The sequence below is a fragment of the Scomber scombrus genome, chromosome 3, assembly GCF_963691925.1.
Source record: "Scomber scombrus chromosome 3, fScoSco1.1, whole genome shotgun sequence".
Taxonomy (NCBI): domain Eukaryota; kingdom Metazoa; phylum Chordata; class Actinopteri; order Scombriformes; family Scombridae; genus Scomber; species Scomber scombrus.
The window spans coordinates 3153678-3174193 of NC_084972.1; the positions used below are offsets into that span (position 1 = coordinate 3153678).

At 41.0% G+C, this 20516-nt stretch overlaps 3 protein-coding genes across 5 annotated transcripts in view; all 3 read left to right on the forward strand.

Annotated features, from left to right (window-relative positions):
* plxnb1b (plexin b1b) overlaps positions 1–10801 on the forward strand; it is a 127030-nt gene extending 116229 nt beyond the window's left edge. The window contains exons 26-40 of the mRNA XM_062442246.1: positions 1272–1372; positions 1768–1985; positions 2078–2256; positions 2345–2411; positions 3301–3447; positions 3604–3769; positions 4148–4251; positions 4358–4442; positions 5343–5509; positions 5615–5775; positions 5888–6035; positions 6292–6356; positions 6599–6674; positions 6827–6901; positions 8395–10801. Of these exons, the coding sequence (XP_062298230.1) occupies positions 1272–1372; positions 1768–1985; positions 2078–2256; positions 2345–2411; positions 3301–3447; positions 3604–3769; positions 4148–4251; positions 4358–4442; positions 5343–5509; positions 5615–5775; positions 5888–6035; positions 6292–6356; positions 6599–6674; positions 6827–6901; positions 8395–8499 (1864 nt within the window). The 3' untranslated portion in view covers positions 8500–10801. The remainder of the gene's footprint in view (positions 1–1271; positions 1373–1767; positions 1986–2077; positions 2257–2344; positions 2412–3300; positions 3448–3603; positions 3770–4147; positions 4252–4357; positions 4443–5342; positions 5510–5614; positions 5776–5887; positions 6036–6291; positions 6357–6598; positions 6675–6826; positions 6902–8394) is intronic.
* A 496-nt stretch (positions 10802–11297) lies between these two features.
* On the forward strand, positions 11298–17277 carry si:dkey-19e4.5 (UBA_like_SF and PTH2 domain-containing protein). Its single transcript, XM_062442308.1, has 7 exons — positions 11298–11507; positions 12412–12525; positions 14165–14236; positions 14350–14424; positions 14932–15029; positions 15545–15659; positions 15840–17277. Exons 2-7 carry the CDS (start codon positions 12418–12420, stop codon positions 15924–15926), a joined length of 555 nt encoding a protein of 184 aa, XP_062298292.1. The 5' UTR covers positions 11298–11507; positions 12412–12417; the 3' UTR covers positions 15927–17277.
* A 2060-nt stretch (positions 17278–19337) lies between these two features.
* setd5 (SET domain containing 5) overlaps positions 19338–20516 on the forward strand; it is a 38552-nt gene continuing 37373 nt past the window's right edge. For all 3 annotated transcript variants that reach the window (XM_062415793.1, XM_062415795.1, XM_062415796.1), the window contains exon 1: positions 19338–19739. The gene's annotated coding sequence lies outside the window, so the exon portion shown is untranslated. The remainder of the gene's footprint in view (positions 19740–20516) is intronic.

Consider the following 20516-nt stretch of genomic DNA (forward strand, 5'->3'; position numbering starts at 1 on the left):
ATTTAAAAAATAGGCTTATTAGACTTAAGGATACACACAGTATTATTGAGAGATACTGAATGTCAACATCACTGTAATTATCTACAAGATCTCTGCAAGGTGGCTTTAAGTTTATAACATATTGTTGCCTAATTTCACTACTTGACAGTTATTAATACTCAAGCTTTAGACCTCATTCAGTCACTAGCTCAAATGTATTAACGTTCAATACCTAATTAGTCGTCAATATTTTTACATCATGACATCAAAATACAAAAAAGCCTCAACTGAACTAAAGTGGCTGCATTAGCAAGACTTGGCTCGCTAACGTGCTGAGCAGTGGCTGCTGTTGAAGGAATTTGAGGAAGACTAAGACTACAGGAAGACTGTAAATGTAGCATAACAGTAACACGTATGTATGAGTCATAAATAAGTCAGCAAACTCACTCAGTAATGCCAGAAACACACCAGTGTCTATTTAAAGTTAGCTAACAATAGCTGACACTAGCTAACATTAGCTAGCTAACATACCAGAGCAAGTAATGCTGTAGCAGCAAAACTGCTATTGAATATGAGTATGAGCATGTTTTATTGCTTATGAATTCATCGAGCCGTTTTTTTAAAGTTATTTGTTAAAGACAGAATGTGTAAATAACATTTATAGGTTTCATTTCATCAACATTTTAGTTTTACTCAGTTGATGTAACACCACATTACAGAATGTTACAGAACATTAAGACTACCATTGTTATTATTTTTATTTTCCATCTTATATTACATTAATGTTTTTATTTTCCTCTTTCTTTTTTGTTCTTTTCTAACATTGCTCTTTGCTGCTTTTATGTCTCTTTTATGTTTATTGTCATTTCTTTTTTTGCAGAGCACTTTGAGCTGCATTTCTTGTATGAAAGGTGTTATACAAATGAAGTTATTATCATTATTATTATTATTACCAACAATATCAAACTGAGAGAAAAACATTGCTAGCTCATGTACAGTCTTGGATTTTAGACTCATGAAGGTTTACAAAAGGACCACAGTGGGACCAACAGCATAAGGACAGACACTCATGGGGTGTTACCAAATCAGGCAATGTTTCAAGTGTGACCCAGCTTGACCCCTCTCTTAACCCTGATCCTTACTGGTGGAGGATTGTGGGGTCAAATTACTTGAGTCAACTGTTTTACAATTTCAACAGATTTCCACTAATCCAGTGTGAAACTGGTATTACATGTCCTCTTTCCTCTATCCCTGTGTGACCCTGTGTTTCTGTCCCTGTCTGTGTATAACAGGAGAAAGAGCAAGCAGGCTCTGAGGGACTACAAGAAGGTCCAGATCCAACTGGAGAACCTGGAAACCAGCGTGAGAGACCGCTGCAAGAAAGAGTTCACAGGTAAAAGCACACAAGAAGAGCAAAGTTACAGGAGAGAGGAGAAGGCAGGAAAGAGAGGAAGGCGGTTGGGGAGAGGAGACGGAAAAACAAGAAAGTTTGTTTTACTTTGAGGAGGCCAACAGATCCACTTTGTTTTAAGAGCGGGCTCATGAAATGATTCTATTACATCACACCTTCTGGATGAAATGTTCTTCACATCCCACACGTCTACTGCTGAGGAATGAGTTTAATTTTAGTCTGCCATCACTGTCCAGTGTCAATATTTACCAGCTCTTCCCTCCCAAATCACTTCCCAGCATGCACTTTGAATGTAATATATAGTGGAGGCTGTAGATAAAAGAGCTTTTAGCAACACCTCTCTGACCTTTCACCCCCCCTCTTTCACCCTGACCCAGACCTGATGACAGAGATGATGGACATGTCCAGTGACCTCGTTGGTTCCGGCATCCCTTTCCTCGACTACCGAATGTATGCTGAGCGCATTTTCTTCCCCGGCCACCGTGAGTCGCCACTAAGGCGAGACCTGGACGTTCAGGAGTGTCGCAGGCAGACGGTGGAGCAGGGTCTGGTGCAGCTGTCCAACCTGCTCAACAGTAAACTCTTCCTCACCAAGGTACAGCCACACCATCACAGTCTGCATCTTAATCACAGCGAGGCTTTATATTTTGAGCAGAGGGATAAATGAGCTTCTTCTCCTCCCTTCAGTTCATTCACACTCTGGAGAGCCAGCGCACTTTCTCTCCCAGAGACCGAGCATACGTGGCCTCCCTGCTGACGGTAGCCCTGCACGGCAAACTGGAATACTTCACCGACATCCTCAAAACCCTCCTGAATGACCTGGTGGAGCAGTACGTCGCCAAGAACCCCAAACTGATGCTGCGGCGGTAAGAAGAGGAAGGAGAGAACATGGTTGTAAATTCAAGCTGTTTTACAGATTTGTGGTTTTACAGCATCTGTGTGGTCTCTCTACAGAACAGAGACGGTTGTGGAGAAGCTGCTGACCAACTGGATGTCCATCTGTCTCTACGCTTTCCTCAGGGTCAGTTAACACAGAACATAATGTTATTCCATTCATAAATGTTAGGACCACCAAAAGTGATAATTAAGTTATAAATAAGCAACAGTGTAGAGAGTTGAATTTGTACTTGATGAGAAGGTCACCAGTTTGAGCAGTAGTAGTAATGTGTGTGAGGAAAGTCAATGAGAGAGACTCTAGATGCCCACCAAGAAAACACTTACTCTTTTTATCAGATTAAATTCCTCACCATGCAGACAGAGTGGCAGTGATAAGTGTGTGTTTACACAGCAAACTGGCGCGTAAGTGCACAATAGGCAAAAACAGCAACAACATCCCATTCATCACCTACACTCCCACCACTGCTCCTGCCTCCACACACCTTATAAATGTTATATATATAAAATCTTACTTGACTATCTTTACACAAACTATATTTACAATCATTTGTGTACTTGTTGATTTATTTGTATATTTCAGCTCTTGGAAAGTCATGCTTTATAATATCTGAAAGTTAATGTATCACTCCAGAAACTATTTAGGGTAACTTTTAAATAGCAGAGGAATGTGCAGTCCAAAGGTCTAAATAATGACAGCTTTATTGCAGAGAGAAAGGCATTATTAAGAAACTCAAACAAGCAAAAGTCAATAGTTAAAGAATTGTTGTTGAAGTTCAGCTTCAAAGTCCCGCTTTTACTGAACAAACCCCACTGCTTTGTTATCGTATGAATTTGAGAAGAATGACAGTCTGTAAACGTTGGTTAAAAATTGACTTCGATGTTTTTGTGTGTGTGTGTGTGTGTGTGTGTGTGTGTGTGTGTGTGTGTGTGTGTGTGTGTGTGTGTGTGTGTGTGTGTGTGTGTGTGTGTGTGTGTGTGTGTGTGTGTGTGTGTGTGTGTGTGTGTGTCTCTAGGACTCAGCGGGAGAGTCTCTCTACATGCTGTTTAGGGCCATAAAACACCAGGTAGATAAAGGTCCGGTGGACGCTGTGACTGGAAAGGCCAAGTACACCCTCAATGACAACCGCCTGCTGCGAGAGGACGTTGAGTACAAAACCCTGGTGAGGAGAACTCCTAACTCTAAACCAAACCATCTCTGCCATCTAATTAAGTTTCCCAGACACCCACTATGTCCGACCTTCAGGAAGTTGGTGTTTTTCCAGCGCTCCCATCTACTCTTCTCTTACTCCTCCTTTCTTCTTCTTCTTCTTCTACAGACTCTGAACGTGTTGGTGCAGGGCGGAGGAGTGAACGAGTCCCAGCCGCTGCCCTCCAAAGTGCTGGATTGTGACACCATCACACAGGTGAAGGAGAAGCTGCTGGATCAGGTGTACAAGGGCACCTCCTTCTCCCACCGCCCTCACGCAGATTCATTGGACCTGGGTGAGAATCCATACCCAACTGCCTCCATACATACCAGATATATTATACACCATGTCAAGTATGTGAAGAAGTGGAATAAACAATAAAGTAACAGTAAAGGTGGAGATATTAGCAACAGTTGCACTTGAATTTAAGGGTTTTTTCTTTTGCATTTGTTGAGCTGTGGTGCCCCCTACTGTCAGACTTAATAATTACAGGAAAAATCCCTTAATTATTCAGTCTCTCACCCAAGTTATCATTGTTTTAAGATGACATTATATGCTGTTAATATCTATATAAAAAAGCCAACTGCTAGGGAAACATGAAAGCATTCAGTTATGGCACCCATAAGAACACACACACTGACTGTCTGGTCGTCCTGGTGTGTGTTCTGCTCAGAGTGGAGGTCTGGCGTCGCCGGTCATCTCATCCTGTCAGATGAGGACTTGACGTCTGTGGTGCAGGGCAACTGGAAACGTCTCAACACCCTGCAGCACTACAAGGTCAGAGCCTCACACTTCCTCTTCAAACTGTTTGTTACTCAGTTCAATAAGAATGTGGTTCGTGGTCATATAGAGCTGACTGTGTGTTTTGTTTTTCGTTCGTCAGGTTCCAGACGGTGCAACGGTAGCGCTGGTGCCTCGTCACAGCAAACACATTCATCATGACAACCACGACTATGTAGCAGGAGAGAGTGAGTTCCTTTACTATAATAACTCTGAAGTAGTTTCTATTCATGGTGACCAAACTACTAAACCCACAAATGAATCTAAATTAACCACCTACTTCAGTGGTTGCATTAGACTTGCTCATTGTCCATCATTTTGATGGAAAGGGTTGTAAAAATTCCATCATGTTTTTTAATGATAACAAGACTATTTAACAACTCTTGTTTTATTTCATATATTTTCATTTTTCAATAATGCACCCCTCTATGACCACTATGGGTCAGAGAAGGGTGCATTTCGTCTCCGCCTCACCTGACCTACTTGCAGATCTTTCTATATGTACAGCTACAACAGTCATGTCTGTTTTAGTCATACTAATCTACTCTTATATATGCAAAGTAAATCCATACAGCAGGAATGATTGAGCATGTGCTGCACACTGTGAAACGAACACGTGGGTTGTACTGGACAGCTCCCAGTTGTTAATGTGTATAACAAAGCTTCATTGCTAGTGATTTACATCTGGATTTCACATTCCTAGGCTTTATTGTACTGTTAGAGAACAAGCTCCATATCAGTTAAAATAAACAGTGTCTTGTGGGCGGTCACTCATGAGCACATGCGTCTGGTTGTGGAAAGTTTAGTTTTTCTGCTTAAAAAATATAGTTTTTGTATATTTATTTGCACAAATAACAAGATAGAGAAAAACATAATCTATTTAATGAGTAAAAATGACTATTGGTGAGATTTAACAAAACCAAAAGAGTTTTGCACGTATGCACAACCTACAAAAGAAAACGGAAAAATTCAAGTGAAACATAATAATAAAAACTATGTTTATGCTGCACTCTCTGTATATCTGAGGAATTAAGCAGGTCTTTAGTGTGTCAAATAGAACAGAGGGTTAAAACTGTTGACCTGTGCAGAGACGCCGATGTTGGAGGATGCAGATGAAGGAGGAGTGAGGCTGTGGCACCTGGTGAAGGCCAGCGAGGAGCCCGAGCTGCCCAAACACCGCAGAGGCAGCCTGAGGGAGAGGGAGAGGGCCAAGGCCATACCTGAGATCTACCTGACCCGCCTGCTCTCCATGAAGGTACACACACACACACACACACACACACGTTTCCATACAGATGTCAAGGTCATTTAATCTATATTTTATTATTAATATTTGAATCTCTCCCTCCGTGTTCTCCAGGGGACGCTGCAGAAGTTTGTAGACGACCTGTTCACAGTCATTCTCAGCACCAGTCGTCCGGTCCCTCTGGCCGTCAAATACTTCTTTGACCTGCTGGACGACCAGGCGGGACAACACAGCATCTCTGACCCAGAGACAATACACATCTGGAAGACCAACAGGTACAGAATGCACCCAGATCCTGAAAGATACTACATCTGCTTTACCCTAGAACCAAACACTGTTCTTTCACTATATGTTAAATGTTTAAAATAATGTCTCCTGTCTCTTCAGTCTTCCTCTGCGTTTCTGGATCAACATCGTGAAGAACCCTCAGTTCATCTTTGATGTCCAAGCCTCGGACCACGTGGACGCAGTTCTGTCCGTCATCTCCCAGACTTTCATGGACTCCTGCACCATCGCTGAGCACAAACTGGGACGGGTGAGGAGAAGCTTTTTTTAAACGTGTTTTATATGTTTAAAATAGTGGTTTTCAGTCATAATTTTAGAAAAGAAAATGACAGAAAAGATGGTTAAATGTGAGATTGTAGGTGGTGATTCAGTTGCTGGTAGACAGTATTTGTTTGAGTCAGGTAGCTTTACAGCAGTCACAAATGGAGTGTACATTCAGATGAGCCCTGAAGCAGCTTCCGGGCCTCCTCTACTAGTTCTCATCCCTTCTTCTTTTTTTAAAACAGGACTCTCCCATCAACAAGCTGCTGTATGCCAGAGACATCCCCCGCTACAAGCAGATGGTAGAAAGGTGGGTTCAGATTACATGAAAGCGGGTTAACACTCCTTCTAAAACAGCTGCTTGGACAACATGATACCAGATATGACGTATAAAAAAATTGTTGTAATCAATCCAGCAAAAAATGCTGTAAGGTTAGAGGTTAAGTTTCTTTATATTTATAAAAGTTCTAATTTTTTGGTGTGAATTCTGCTTCCATTATCTCATTGGAGCAGCTGTTAGTCTGAAGCTGATCATGTTTATCATATCTGCAGGTACTATGCTGACATCAGGCAGACCATCTCAGCCAGTGACCAGGAGATGAACTCTGCTCTGGCTGAACTGTCCAGGGTGAGTGCAGACAAATGTACTGCTGTTCACTCAGTACACACACACACACACACACACACACACACACACACACACACACACACACACACACACACACACACACACACACACACACACACACACTTACTTAACCTAAGTGCTTTGTTTTTCAGAACTACTCTGGAGAGCTGAACTACCTGGTCGCACTGCACGAGCTGTACAAGTACATCAACAAATACTACGACCAGGTGTGTTTACTCACACTGTGTTTGAGTGTATCATTAACAGAGGTGTAATGGTATATCATGGAAGACTGTTTACTCATTCAAATATGTGATTATGTGCATTATGTGGAGAATATAGCAAGTAAATCTTAAATTTTCCAATGATTCCCAGCAAAGAGATTTTAGTGTGTACTGTATGCTGGAGATTAATATGAAATATAAAAGGGCGTAGGACTAGAAAAGTTCCTTATTTCATCCTACACCCTTTTCAAACACTGAATGTTTATTATTTAGTTGTTTATCTAAAATGTTGCTGTCATTTTTATTTTGTTATATTTCACTGCCTATATATTTTATTGTATTATTTTAACATGTTTGAATACATGAAATGTCAAAGGTAACAACTTCAAACATAGATTCTTGAATATGTAGATATGGATCCACATGTAAAACTAGACTCTTTCAGTCACTTTCATTTCTGACTGTGGCGCCCCCCAGTGGTTGTGTTATTTATTAGTGCTGCCAATAGTTGTTTATTAACAGATTTAATACAAACGTGACTCATCACATTCAGAGACTTCATGGCTATTTCCACAGACACAAAGTACATGCACACTGGAGTTCTTGTGTCAGGTTTAAAAAACAAAACAAATTTACTATAAATAAAGTTAAAAATTAAATAATAAAAAATAGTATTCTGCATTATTACCAAACCATTCTTAAGTAATGAATGTAGTAACATATTAGTTACTACTGCTTGTGTTGTAGAGACTTTTGGCTCTTAACTAATAGAACTAGAAAACAACAGTAATTTATCATAGAAATTACTTATACTGCATAAAAAGGCAAAATGATTTTTTTCATTTGACATTTTCTCATGGCCTGTAAACTGAAACAAAGAAACGACAAAGATGATGACATCCATCTCAAAGATGATGCAAACTGTCTAAAATTCCAGTAATATGGTGCACCAGCATGTTTTTATAGAGTGTGCAGTATGTTGCCTGTAATACTGTCAGCAAAACAAGCAAATCCTTTCCAGGATGTATCAAAATACTCCTGTCTTACACTGCCAACAGTCAGGACAGCTGAGGGTGGGTCAGTGTATATATTTAAAAATATAAGCATATACTGTACAATTTGGGAGGACATTGGAGGACAGAGATAATTAGGAAGACCTGTAGGAAAACGGATAATATTGAATGAATATTTATTCCCACCCGTTATTTACAGTAAACATGACAGAATATGGAACTAAAGTTTGAACTGATGGGACAGTAATTCAATTGATGAATACATTGAAATGAATGATGGTAATATGTAATACTGACACATTTGTGCTTTATTCTACAGAAGCTCGCACCACATATAGGAGGAACTAATGATCATTTTGATATGGCTGATGTATACTACCTGTTTTCTGTCATTCTGAATAGCTGTATAGTTAGTTTAAATTCCATTTTTCTTCTCTTCATACCTTCCTTTCTCTTTCTCTGTATCTATCCCTATGCCATCAGATCATCACAGCTCTGGAGGAGGACACCACAGCCCAGAAGATGCAGTTGGGCTACAGACTGCAGCAGATTGCTGCTGCCGTGGAGAATAAAGTCACCGATTTGTGACAGAAGAAACGCCCACCGGTGCCTCAGCAGACAGAGTGGGGGTGGGAGGCAGTGAAGAGAGACTCACACCCTGCAGGATTAACTGAAAGACAGGAGAGCTAACGGCTGGACAAATAAGAAGAGAGACAGACTCTTCTTCTCCAGGAGGAAAGGTGGCAAAGAAAGGTCACTTTTTCGTTTTTTTCAGTGCAAACAAGATCACATCCCAGCACCTATTTGTCCTCTTTTTTTTTCGTTTTTTGGTGTTCGCTAAGAATGCATCTGTGACTTCAGTGTGCGCTCTGAGTCCTCTGTTGAAGCACTTGGAGTCAGAAAAGACAACATTTAGCAACATGCGGACAAAGAAAGACGAGGATGTGCCAAGGACACAATGGATGGATGGAGACCTGCTGTCACACCGTTAACTTAATTAGCTTGTCGCTGCTGTACGGTCAAAAGTGATTTCTTGTGTGTTTGTATGGTGATTTGTGTACGTGTGAACAGTTATTCATATTGCCCTGGTTGTCAATCTACTCACATTTCTGGTTTTCTAGTGCAAAGTTTTTGAGTCAGCAGTATTCTGAAAACTGTGAACTCTTTCTCTGAAATTTGACAAAATCTTGGCCGGAGCATCGTTCAGAGCCCCTTTTACTTTAAACATATAACAGAGGTTCATAAGGTACCGCCGCTCTCTACCTCAGCCTACTGTGCTGCATCAAATACTTTTTTTTTGCTGTGATGTTGCTCAACCAGCTACAACTACTAGTAAAGCAGCTCAGCACAGATCTATCCTCCCTAACACCTGTACATCCTCTAATTTACAGCAACACACACACCAATACTTTAAGTCAATTCAGCGTTTCTACTTCTTTATTTTCTTTTACTTTGTGGGAACCTGTCCATTTGGGGCATTTTAAGGTACTTAAAACCCGACTGAGTGACAGTTTACTCTGTTTTTTCTGTTTCTTGCTTTTATACTTATTCATGTCAGTGTTTCTGTAGTGTACAAATCACTGGAAAGATGTTAGAGGAAAAACAAAAATCCTTCCATAAAGAAACCCATATTAATGAAGTGGTGCACACTGCTACGTGTGCACCGCAGTGTTTTATTGTAATTCTAAATTTGTTTTAATACTTTTTTTTTTTAACATTCCTTTTTTAGGTTTTGAACAAGGAATCATGGTTCACCTTGTTCTACTCCAAGCCAAGGCAATGGTACGAGTTGAATTTGTATGGGTATTGACATCGTGCAGTTCTTGTATTGGACACAAGGTGGCACTGATGTACATTCTGAAGGACTGCCTGGCATACTGTTCTGTCAAGTCAATACAGCTTATGTGTGTTTTTTTTTCATTAGTGTAGTTCATCTTGTTACACTTTTCTGCTGTCGTTTTTGAGCGCAGAGACGTTTCATACATGATCAAATGTTTGCTGGTGTTTTTCTTATTTAAATGATAAAGGAGAACTAGTGGTTAGTAGGACTGGGTATTCTTGGACATGTGTTGGTGCTGGTGTTGTATCAAACTCTGTTTCACTTTTAAATATTTTCCTCCACGGTTGAGTTAAGGGTTACGGTAAGGCATCTAAGAGATGACGGGGTTTGGGCGAGGATTAAGGTGGAGTTTAAGTAAATATAAGAGGGAACCCACATTGATGGGGAAACAGACTTTGACACAATACAGATCACCATGTGATACCAGAACAAAAGTATCATTTTTTTTTTTATGTTACTTTGCAGAATATTGTTCAACAAAAAACTTCCAAAACGCAGGAGTGTGTCATGTCTTAACACAAAGTGTCAATACTCAAGTCAATGCTGTAGTCACAGTTTAGTCACTCAGATGTGATGAGGTTTGATACCCAGCCCTTCTCAGACCAAAACAGATGACCATGAGAAGGATTCTCTTTTCTAAACTGTCTCATGTCTGTTCATACCCCCTCTTGAAGAGTGTTGAGGTGTGTCAGCTGAGCCTGAGGTGTGTCATTACCAGATCCAGGCTCAGCATGTCAGAATGTAGCCCATAGGGTTATCACTACATTACTTAACACACGCAAACGACTAATGACTCATATGAGCGGATGGTTTGTTGTGTCCCAGTCATGATCAAGAGGAGCTGTCTGAGGGAAAACTTTAACTGTTGTTAGGCTGTATAAATTTGGCGATGTAGAGCAGGCTCTGCAAGGAGCAGTTTTAAGGATGTTTCTTATTTTATGTGTTAATATCATTGTACATACTGATTTCAAATGTAACTGTAGTGATTTAACCTGTTTAATAAGAGAATGCGCAAATTCTCACAGATGCTGATGTAATAAAGTATTCTTAAAATTGTTTGTGGTGTTTTTCTTTCAATGTTCGTTTGTAAGCAGTGTTTTAAGGCGTGAATGCTGTAATTATAGACAGGGTGTCGTTGTGTAGGTTGTCTGGTGGTACGCGCGTTCATGAGGCCGAGGTTACCATGGAGATCAGGACGCTTAAATATAGTCAACTGAGTCAATAATATCTGTTTTTCTAAATATACCACATATCTGTTTAATTTAGCTAATTAACTACCGAGCTTTACGAGTTTATCGTTCTTAGCTGCAACAGGATAACACGGCATATACTTCATTAAATATTAGTTAAGATTATTTGAAGTGTTTGAAATGGTTGTTTTGAGTCAACAGACGGCATAATTATACGATAATGAGTTGATAAGAATACAGCTGAAAGTTAAATCGCCGACGTTTTTGCGACAGCGGTAAGCAGTCTAGCTTCATGAACGCGCATACTGTTACCTCATAATTCATGCCACCAGAAAATCCGTAACATCACACAGGCGAAGAAGCAGCATCCTTTGCCAACACACACGAGGGTCCAAAATGGAGTAACGCTGAAGACAGTGCAAGACGGATACCCCACTGAATGTAATTCCACATTCAAAGAGACATTTTCCCGTCGCAGCTGAAAACTCAAGACTACCACAAGCCACAGGAAAGAGGCTGTTGTTGTTCCTGCTGTTGAGCTAGCTGCACAGAACAGGAAACTACAGGCAAGTAGCTGGAAGGAGGCTAGCCCAGTTAGCGCTAGCGGTTACCGCTAACGTTAGCTAGCGTTATAATGATGTGGTTGAATCAGAAAAGTCACAATAATGAACTGTCAGTGAGATATTTGTGTTAAACATTTGCGTGCTTTTTGTTGGAGACAAATACTCTATCTAAAACAGCTGGTGTTAAGTACGTTAGTGTAAAAGAAAGTAACTACGCTGCGTTGTTTTCCATGCTAAATTGAATGGAGAGCTAACGTTCAGTGCGCAGAGCTAGCTTAACGTAGTCTTTCGACAGATCACCTAGCGCTTCATTCATGTATTGTTTTGTTGTTCTTTGTGTATGTGCAAAGGTAGTACTCAGTTTATTTTTAATATTATATTCTCTCATATGAAAAGAACGTAAAACCACTCTTTATTCATTATTTATACGTCCCTGCTTGCAGTAATACGCTCACGAATGCACAATTCATTTTAGCTTAGCTGCCATTACAGTAGCTCATTTGAAAATACAACTTGAATTAGTGTAGTTCTAGGCGCGAGACCAATTTCATTTTATTCTATCAGTTTATAGATATTCTATTCTATTATTTTATTCTGTTATAGTTTATTTACTAGATATTAATTTCGACTTGCTTTGTGCAAAGAAGCCATCCACACATATATGCACACACTCGTGTTTATAACAAAATAAATGGTCTGTGTGTGTGTTCCCTTGGCAGAACAATGTGGTCTGTTTTACAAGTGCCTGATAAGTACATATTGATTTATTTTTTTTAAACGACAGGCAGCCAATTTTGTATTGTCATTGTGGACATGTTATTTTGAATTTAATGTGATAGATTGTATTAGCAGTGCTGTGTGTTATTGCTGTACAGGATGTTCAGTGTTTATGTTGTCATCATTGCAGTAAAGAATGGAGCCATCAGAGCAGTCGGGCCCAGACTCTGGCTCTCAGGATGTCAACCCTGTGTTCCTGCAGCAGCTCAGAGAGCTGGACATCCCAGAGGAGGCAGCCAAACAGGTGGGACACTACAATCACTGATATACTATACATGTTAAGACTATATTCTGTATGTATATATATTTTTTTTTTTATTATTTTTTTTTTTAATAAACTACTCAACAATTTAGTCCAGTTGTAAAATATTAAAGCACTTTCGGCTTCAATACCATTATTCTCACAAGGTAAGAAATATTACGCCTATAATCTTGAATGTGATATGACAATAATGGATAACAATGATAGGAGTGTTCCATCAGTTCACCTAATCATAGTATGACAAACTTCAGATGATTAATTGATCAGTCTCTTAAACATCTTTTGTTGCTTATACTGTTTTTTTCTATGTAACCAGAGATTATCACAGTCACGTACACTGTACAGGAGATCAGCTGAGATGACCTGACAAGTTTCCTTACTGATGAGCACACAATCAGAGTGTTATTTAAAAAAATACAATGGCTATAATCTGAGATGAGGGTGAATCCATGGTGTGTCATATTTGTGTAAGGGAGAGATCACTGTTTAAAGAAATGAATGATTGTGTTTAAAAGGACTAACATTAGTAATGACAGCAATAATGATATCTGACCAGGATTTTCATCTTTTTCTCCTGATGTAAATTTCCACAAATGGCGCTTTTCCACTATACAGTTTTAGCTCTGCTCGACTCGGTACGGTTCCAGGAACGACCTTTTCCATTACAAAAGAGTACCTACTCAACGTGGGCGGGGTCGTCATAGCATTGCTGCGCAAAACTGCCGTGACTTCGTTTTATAAGCGACACAAACACATAAACAATGGAGGAGATGGTGTACTTGCTGCTGTATGTGGCTTTTTGTCACACACAAAGCAAGAAAATTAAACCGTATGACTGTAACACTGTTGCTGGTATTTTAAAATGCCGGGTTTGATTCTTGTGTGGGACAGCTCATGACTCTTCCAGTGAAGACTCTCTGACCAATCAGTGGCCGGTAGTCTGTTGATGTCACATTTAGTATCGGCTCGGTTCGCTTGGAACCTCACCAGAGCAGGTACTAAAAAGGTACCAGGTACTATCCCTAGTGGAAACCCAAAAAAAACGAGTCGAGTCGAGTCGTGCTAGAACTGTATAGTGGAAAAGCACCAAAATTGTATGCTTCAATATCAGTGTGAGCAGGTCAGGTTCAGAGTAATATACCACAATAACTGACCCAGAATGAAAGTGATGTTGTTTTCTGGAATGATTGTAGTATTTCTGACTGGGTGGTAAATAATACTCACACAAACAAGGATTCCTCGTGTCAGCTAAACTCCTTCATTGATGCTAGTTAAACTCTTATCATATGCAGCATTGTTTCACCCACATCACTATTACTATTACTATTACTATTGCTGTTGGTTTATATTCTGGTTGTAGCAGTAGGCTGTTCATCCATATTCAGGATAAGACTATCTCACGTATCTGGGTAACATCCACCAGTTCAATAACACCAATGTTGAATACCCTTAGAAATAAATGCAGTATTACTTAAGCAGTGTGAACAACTAACTGAAGGTTAATAGAATAAATGTATTGCTTACTCTGATCATTTGTCAGTGAATGATGTCAGACGTACCTGCACTGTAATTCACTTCTTTGTTCTCTGACCTTTTTTTTCCCACTGTCTCTCTCCTCCAGGCGCTCCTGCACACTCGGAACGTGTCTGCCGAGGAGGCGGCCATGTACTACTTCAACAAGCTGGAGAATGAGGTGCCCATAAGCTAGCCTTAGTCTCCACAGGTACACCGTGGTACATTAGACCTCCTGGAGTTTGTCCAAAGCCAAATCTCAGTGTCTCTTCTTGTGTGTGTTGTCATCCTCAGGAGGAGGGAGACGACGACCTCATGTTCAAAATGGTGTTTGTGGTGAACATGGACCTCGCCATGGGGGTTGGAAAGGTAAAACCAGCAGGTCTGCTGTGGACTGAGTGGGTTATGTTGCTGTCTTCAATGTGCTTCTCATAATATGTGATGTCAAACCTCTCTCCTGAGGTTAGAGAAAAGAAAGTGAAGATTTCCTGCAAGACTAATCTCACAGCCACCGCACAGACATACAAATGAATAAGACATTTGTAGCTCAGGTGACTTTTAAAGCTCTTGTCCATACTGTAAATGGAATCACTCCTATCCTCTCTAGCATCGCAGTGACATAAAGCCATGGGAGCTTTACATCTGTCTGGAATTTTCCATGTTGTTCCACTAATTGAGATTCTTTTGCTCTCAGTGGGACTAGTTTATTCCTACATCAGTCGCACTGAAACATTAAGTGCAGTTATTTCATGCAAATTTAGTTTTTATGCTGAGTTTACCTAGAAACAGCCCATGGAAGCCACTTTCATTATGACTGCAATCTGTGACAGATAGTCATGTCAGTGTGAACTCAGTGCTCTGTGTATGTGTGTGCAGGTGGCAGCGCAGGTTGGCCATGCTGCTGTAGGTTTGTACCAGGCTCTGCAGGAGAAGAACAGCTGGAGGGAGATGGCCTGGAAGTGGGATCACAGCGGGTAAGACCGGAAAGGAGACACATGTGTTACAGTGTCCGCTCTGCTACTTTTGTCACAGTTTTCACTTGGGCAGGAGCAAGCTTGTTCTACTGCTGCTGTTTGCAGACACCCAACATGTTACTACATTAATGCTCCACTTCCTCAAATGTTCACACACTGTGCTGTACTTTATTTTTTTATGAAGGTTGGCTTCACCAACCTCTTATTCCTTTTTAATTTTTTGAACATGTAACTGTGTCAGGATAGCTGTACTACTTTAGCTTTTCTTCTCCAATCATTGTTCACTATGTGTGTGTGTGTGTGTGTCTGTGTGTGTTCTACCATCATTCTGGGCTCTCCACACTCAGTTCTCTCATTGGTTTATTAGCATTGCTGTATCAATCATTGCTAACATTGTTGACTACACAAATATCTTTGTACACCTCTTTGGCCAGAATGTTTACTATTGTTGAATAATGAAGTCAATCCTTTTGATGTTACTGATGATAAAGTACATATGCATGGTGTGTATACAGAGCGAAGAAGGTGGTGGTCCAGGGCACCAACGTGGCTCATCTACTGGAGCTGCAGGCCCTGGCCATGAGCCTCAGCCTGCCCACTCACCTGGTCCAGGATGCAGGCCTTACCCAGGTGAGGGAAGCATGCCGTTTTTAAAGTTGGATTTTGTGTCTGTTTCTTCACTTTCCATCACTTTATTAGTACTAAGACATTTGGTCAAACATTAGTTGGATTTTTTGAGTGTTGTCTAGAGACCAGTGTGAAGACAACAGAGAGTCTCAGTGCTAAACCAACCCTTGTTATGTTTGTCAGGTGGAAGCTGGGTCCCGCACTGTCCTGGCCATCATGGGCGAGGAGGAGATGGTGAACAATGTCACTGGGAGTCTGAAGCTGCTCTGAGAGTTTCAAAGCTACAGTGGGGGAGGCATGGCTCTGCGGTGCCAACGTGCAACCAGCAGAGGGCAGCATTTCCCAGCAGCAGGGAGAGTCTTGGCATGCAAGAGTGTAACAACCTTTAAAAAAAAAGACCTAAAGAAAGAGGGAAAACAAGACATGTCCCAACACCAGAAAACCAACACTCTTGGCCATTTGTTTCCCTTTCATTCTTTGTCTGAGCCGCTTAGTCGGCCATTGCGAGCAAGAGGGGAGAGAGTCGGGTTCTTCACAGGGGAACAAGTCTAGGGCAGTTGTATTTTTTTTCTGGGGAACTTTTCTGTTTTTTAAACAGGCCACCTACTTAGAAGAAAGTCTTAATATAATTTTAACACATTTTCCAACTCATTTTGTCAGTTGTCCAGTTTCACATATGGCTAAATGAAGTATTGTTGGTGGTCGACCAATATTGCAGTTGTGCTTATTCCAGGGGCGGTGTACTGTAGACTAATGCATTATGTAATTTTAATTATACCCATAGCAGATGTAGTCTTTCCCAGTTGAACTCATTACTCCCCAGTGAAGGGTAACTTATAAACTGATAATATGTGAACACTCATTTTTGACGTCTAAATGATTTTGTCTGTATGCAACTCTCCTCCCAAAGATCCCTATCCTATAGAATCAATAACATTACTTATTATTGATGAATGGCTATATTTTATATTCATATGCCTGTTAGGGCCATATACTGTATAATCTGTGGTGTGCCACCTTAAAACAGTATGCACCGTTACTGGACTTTATTGTGTTGTTATTTATGCAGAAGGAAACATTTTCTCATAGGTTTTTGGATTTATTTACAGAATTCGATGGTGGCTGAGAAGTTCTGCAAAGCCAAAATGTTACGTTATGTTAGTTAAGGCCTGTGTTGGGCTTAACTTTATGCACTCAAGACTGTCTATAGGTGGGTATTTACAATTGTGAATTTGATCAACTTAAACTTGAGAGGGCACAGATGATTGTGTGTATGCTATTTGTTATAGACTGGGTGAATAGTCTCTTACACTAATAATAATCTTAATCCACAAGGAATGATGTGCAAATTGTTGTTTGTCTATGTTCTCACTAGCAGATATTTGTGGGCATGAGCTGCCACTCCCTTAATTCTCAGTGTAATGTCAATGATTTTATTTGTGACAGAAATCTTGTCAAAGCGGCAGTGTCATGCATGCAATATATGAGCTGTATATTTGAACCGATCACGGGAAATCCCAATGTCATATCAATTTTAGTAACATGCCCACACTTTGATACCTCCTGTGTTATACAGTCGTTTGTGTGAGTGTTTCAGACTACGGAGACAATAAAACGCCTCCAAATGAAGTAACAAACCGCCTGAATCGTGTTGTTTTTTTTCACCTAACCCAGAGCCGACCATACCAGACTATGCAGATAAAAGAGATTTGCTGGAGCTGTGGCAGTGAAAGCAGTGTGGGGGAGGGTGGAACACACAGCCATGTTGCAGTGCGCGGTTAGGGCTGGCCATATGACATTGCTTTTTCACCGCAGTAACAATGGCAGCATTGTGAAATATGACCATCGCTTATACCACGGCAGTCCAGCTGGGAAACTTCTAATCTGTCCTTCAGTTATTAACCTCATGATGGTGGTGTTTTATAAAGGGCAACAACCAGAGAGGACACCAGGAAATCAAATAAAAGGACTGGAAAGTGGACAGTTTATGAAGGCACACATATGCAGTGTAGATATTTCTGAAATAAAAAGTAGCAGTAAACATAAGGATAACAGCCCGCTGTGCCTCCTGTGTGTCGGCTGTTGTTGGGCGTGGGTGTAATTCACCGACTAATAAAACGACACTTTCTCCTCTTGGCTAAGCTACATTGTGTAGACACCTATTCTTTTATTTAATATCATGGCATAATTACATGAGTGTAGTTTAAGTAACCATATTGTAGCGCCGTTGAATACCGACATTAGTTTCCATGACGTACTGCGGTTGAGCCAGTCTGTCAGCACATGAAGTGTTAATTTGATGTCAAGCGTAGCCTACAGCTGTGCTACTAATCGGAAATAAGTGACAAAAGGAAGTCTACATTCATATCACTGCTTTTGTTCGGCTTCAATATCTTCATTTCATCAAATGTATCCAACGCTCTGATAACCATCATAATGTCTCCTGGTTCTGCTTTATGAAAGTCGGGAGTCTTAATCAGGTTTTATTGTGGAAGCCACTCAGCCGCAATGTAATAATGGTGTTATTCTGCTGTCTAATCTCGTCGCTCGTCAGACCTCTGCAACAAATGACGTTGGCATTTATCTGCCCAGCCAATCCAAAGTCGCCCCCGAGTCTCATGACATGACATGAAACCAATCGCGTCATTGTTACTATTTGTTTATAAATATCGCAGTCCAGACGCCCAAAAAGTGTATTTATTTACTTGTACCTGTTGAAAATGGCGTCTGCGTTTTACGTTGTGTTTTTAATTCCAGTGTGTGTGTCTGTGTGGCTGGAGCAGTATGCAATTCAAACGCTATCACAGCAAAGGTTATGCTCATTTTGTCCGCCCTAACCTTTCGTCTGGTAACTTATAACTCCCACGAATACCATGCTCTGTTGAGCCGCTCATAATAGGGATGTTTTTCGTTATGTCGGACTTTTTTTCTGTGCAACTGTGTGGAGAGACTGATTTCAGCAGCGGGAACTGAAGTAGGAGGGACCAATAAATAAGTAGATGCAACCCAGGAGTACTGGTCAATTTCCCTGTCCAACCCCCTGACCAGATGCTACCGGAGCGCGACACCTCACTCTCCGCTCATCTGACATGCCGGTAGGTGGGGCTGACCCAGTGGGCTGACCCTGAAACTGGGCCCCAGAGACCCCGTGTAGCTAACGTTAACGCCTGCTACTATGTATTGGTATGAACGCTCCTTCCACAGTTGGATACATGAATGTACCCCTCAGATAATAAAAAGCAATAATCCCACTAACGGATTCAAATTAAATCCACGGCATTTGAATTTAATACCAAGAATTTCCCAAAACTTTTGAAGGTACAGATCCTTTTGTAGGGTGTCAAATTGTCTCCCGACTCCAGCCACTCTCTCTGTAGCTCTCTCCTTCTTGTACGCCACCAAGCACACACATATCATGGAAGAAACTGAATTTTCGCACCCCTCCTCAAAACAGTGCCCGCCCCGTTTTGCGTAGTCGATGGAAAAAAACAACCGACGCTCGAAGTCGCCACCAATCACTTACACGTATGTCTTTTTGTAAGAATGACTGACATCGTGGTATCCAATCATTGGGGAGAGGCGGGGTATCGCAGCCCGAGGAGAGAGCCCCTGCACGGTCGCCAGGGAAACCCCGTGGCGTGGTTGTGTGTCAGTTTCGCTGGGACCCGCGGTCGATGCCGGTGAGGAGGGGGATGGGCGCTCCTGCGACTGTAAGGATCCGAGACAGAGTCAGAGCCCCGTATCACATACAGCAGCATATACCCCATTATAAATAGCGACTGTAAATATTCAATACACTCAAATAAATGGATTTATCCACCGGGGATCTATCGTAGACACTCAATGGATGCACTGCACCTGAACAGGACAGGGAGTTTAACTTTCCTTCTATGTGTGGGAGACACTGAGAAGTTTGTTTCCTACCCCTGGAGAGGGAGCTACTTTTAAGGGCAAAGGATACAGGAGACACCGAGGCCGACGTCAGGCCTACTGGTCTGGTTGGATTTGATGTTGGGATACTCTGAGGACTTCCTTCTGTACATGAATTCGCCTCGCTTGTACAAGTTTGGAATGCCTCTTTAGGTAAGTACTTAATATCAAGTGTTAGTTGTTAATATGAACCTTTTTATATATAGAAACAGCAACATAAATACAACAGACACTAACCCTGTTTTCAGTCAACCCAACATAGCCATGAAGCTAACAAACTTAGCTAGCTGACTAAACATCCACTTAAGTTTATTAGAACAAGTTGGGTTGCGTCCATGCTATCTTTCCACTTTCAAGTGGCTTGCTCGGCTGGCCAAAAAGCTTCCCATGTTGATGGTGTTGCCTCGCAGGGCTGCTCTTGGCTGTGTCTGGACTGATCTTCCATGTTTTTTTTTTGATCAGCTCCTCGTGTTGTTTTTTGATAGCAAGCTTGTTGGTCTGGGAATCCACCACATTACAAGTAGTATAACAGCCTGTGATATAGCATTATTTCATAACAACCGTGTCCACATAGGACTCAACACCATCCTGCAAGTTTGGATGAGTTTGACTCGTGTAGCGTTGAGTCCGTTATGGCTGCTTTTAGATGAGTTTTGACTGCTTTCATATGGTTGATATATCACACTTAGCTGTCCATACAACGTTAGCTTATTAATTACAAGTATTAGATTTGCTCCAGGTCCGATAAACTTCATAAAAAACAAAGAAATGTTGGTTTGTTGGGCAAGTTCTGTAATGTGTTAGCTAACATGACCTAACCTTATACTCTATATAATATAAGCAGCACATCATACAGACTGTAATCGTTAGTTGCATATGAACTAATAACATTAAGTTACATTAAGACATATCCTGGGGCAGTGAGTAAGG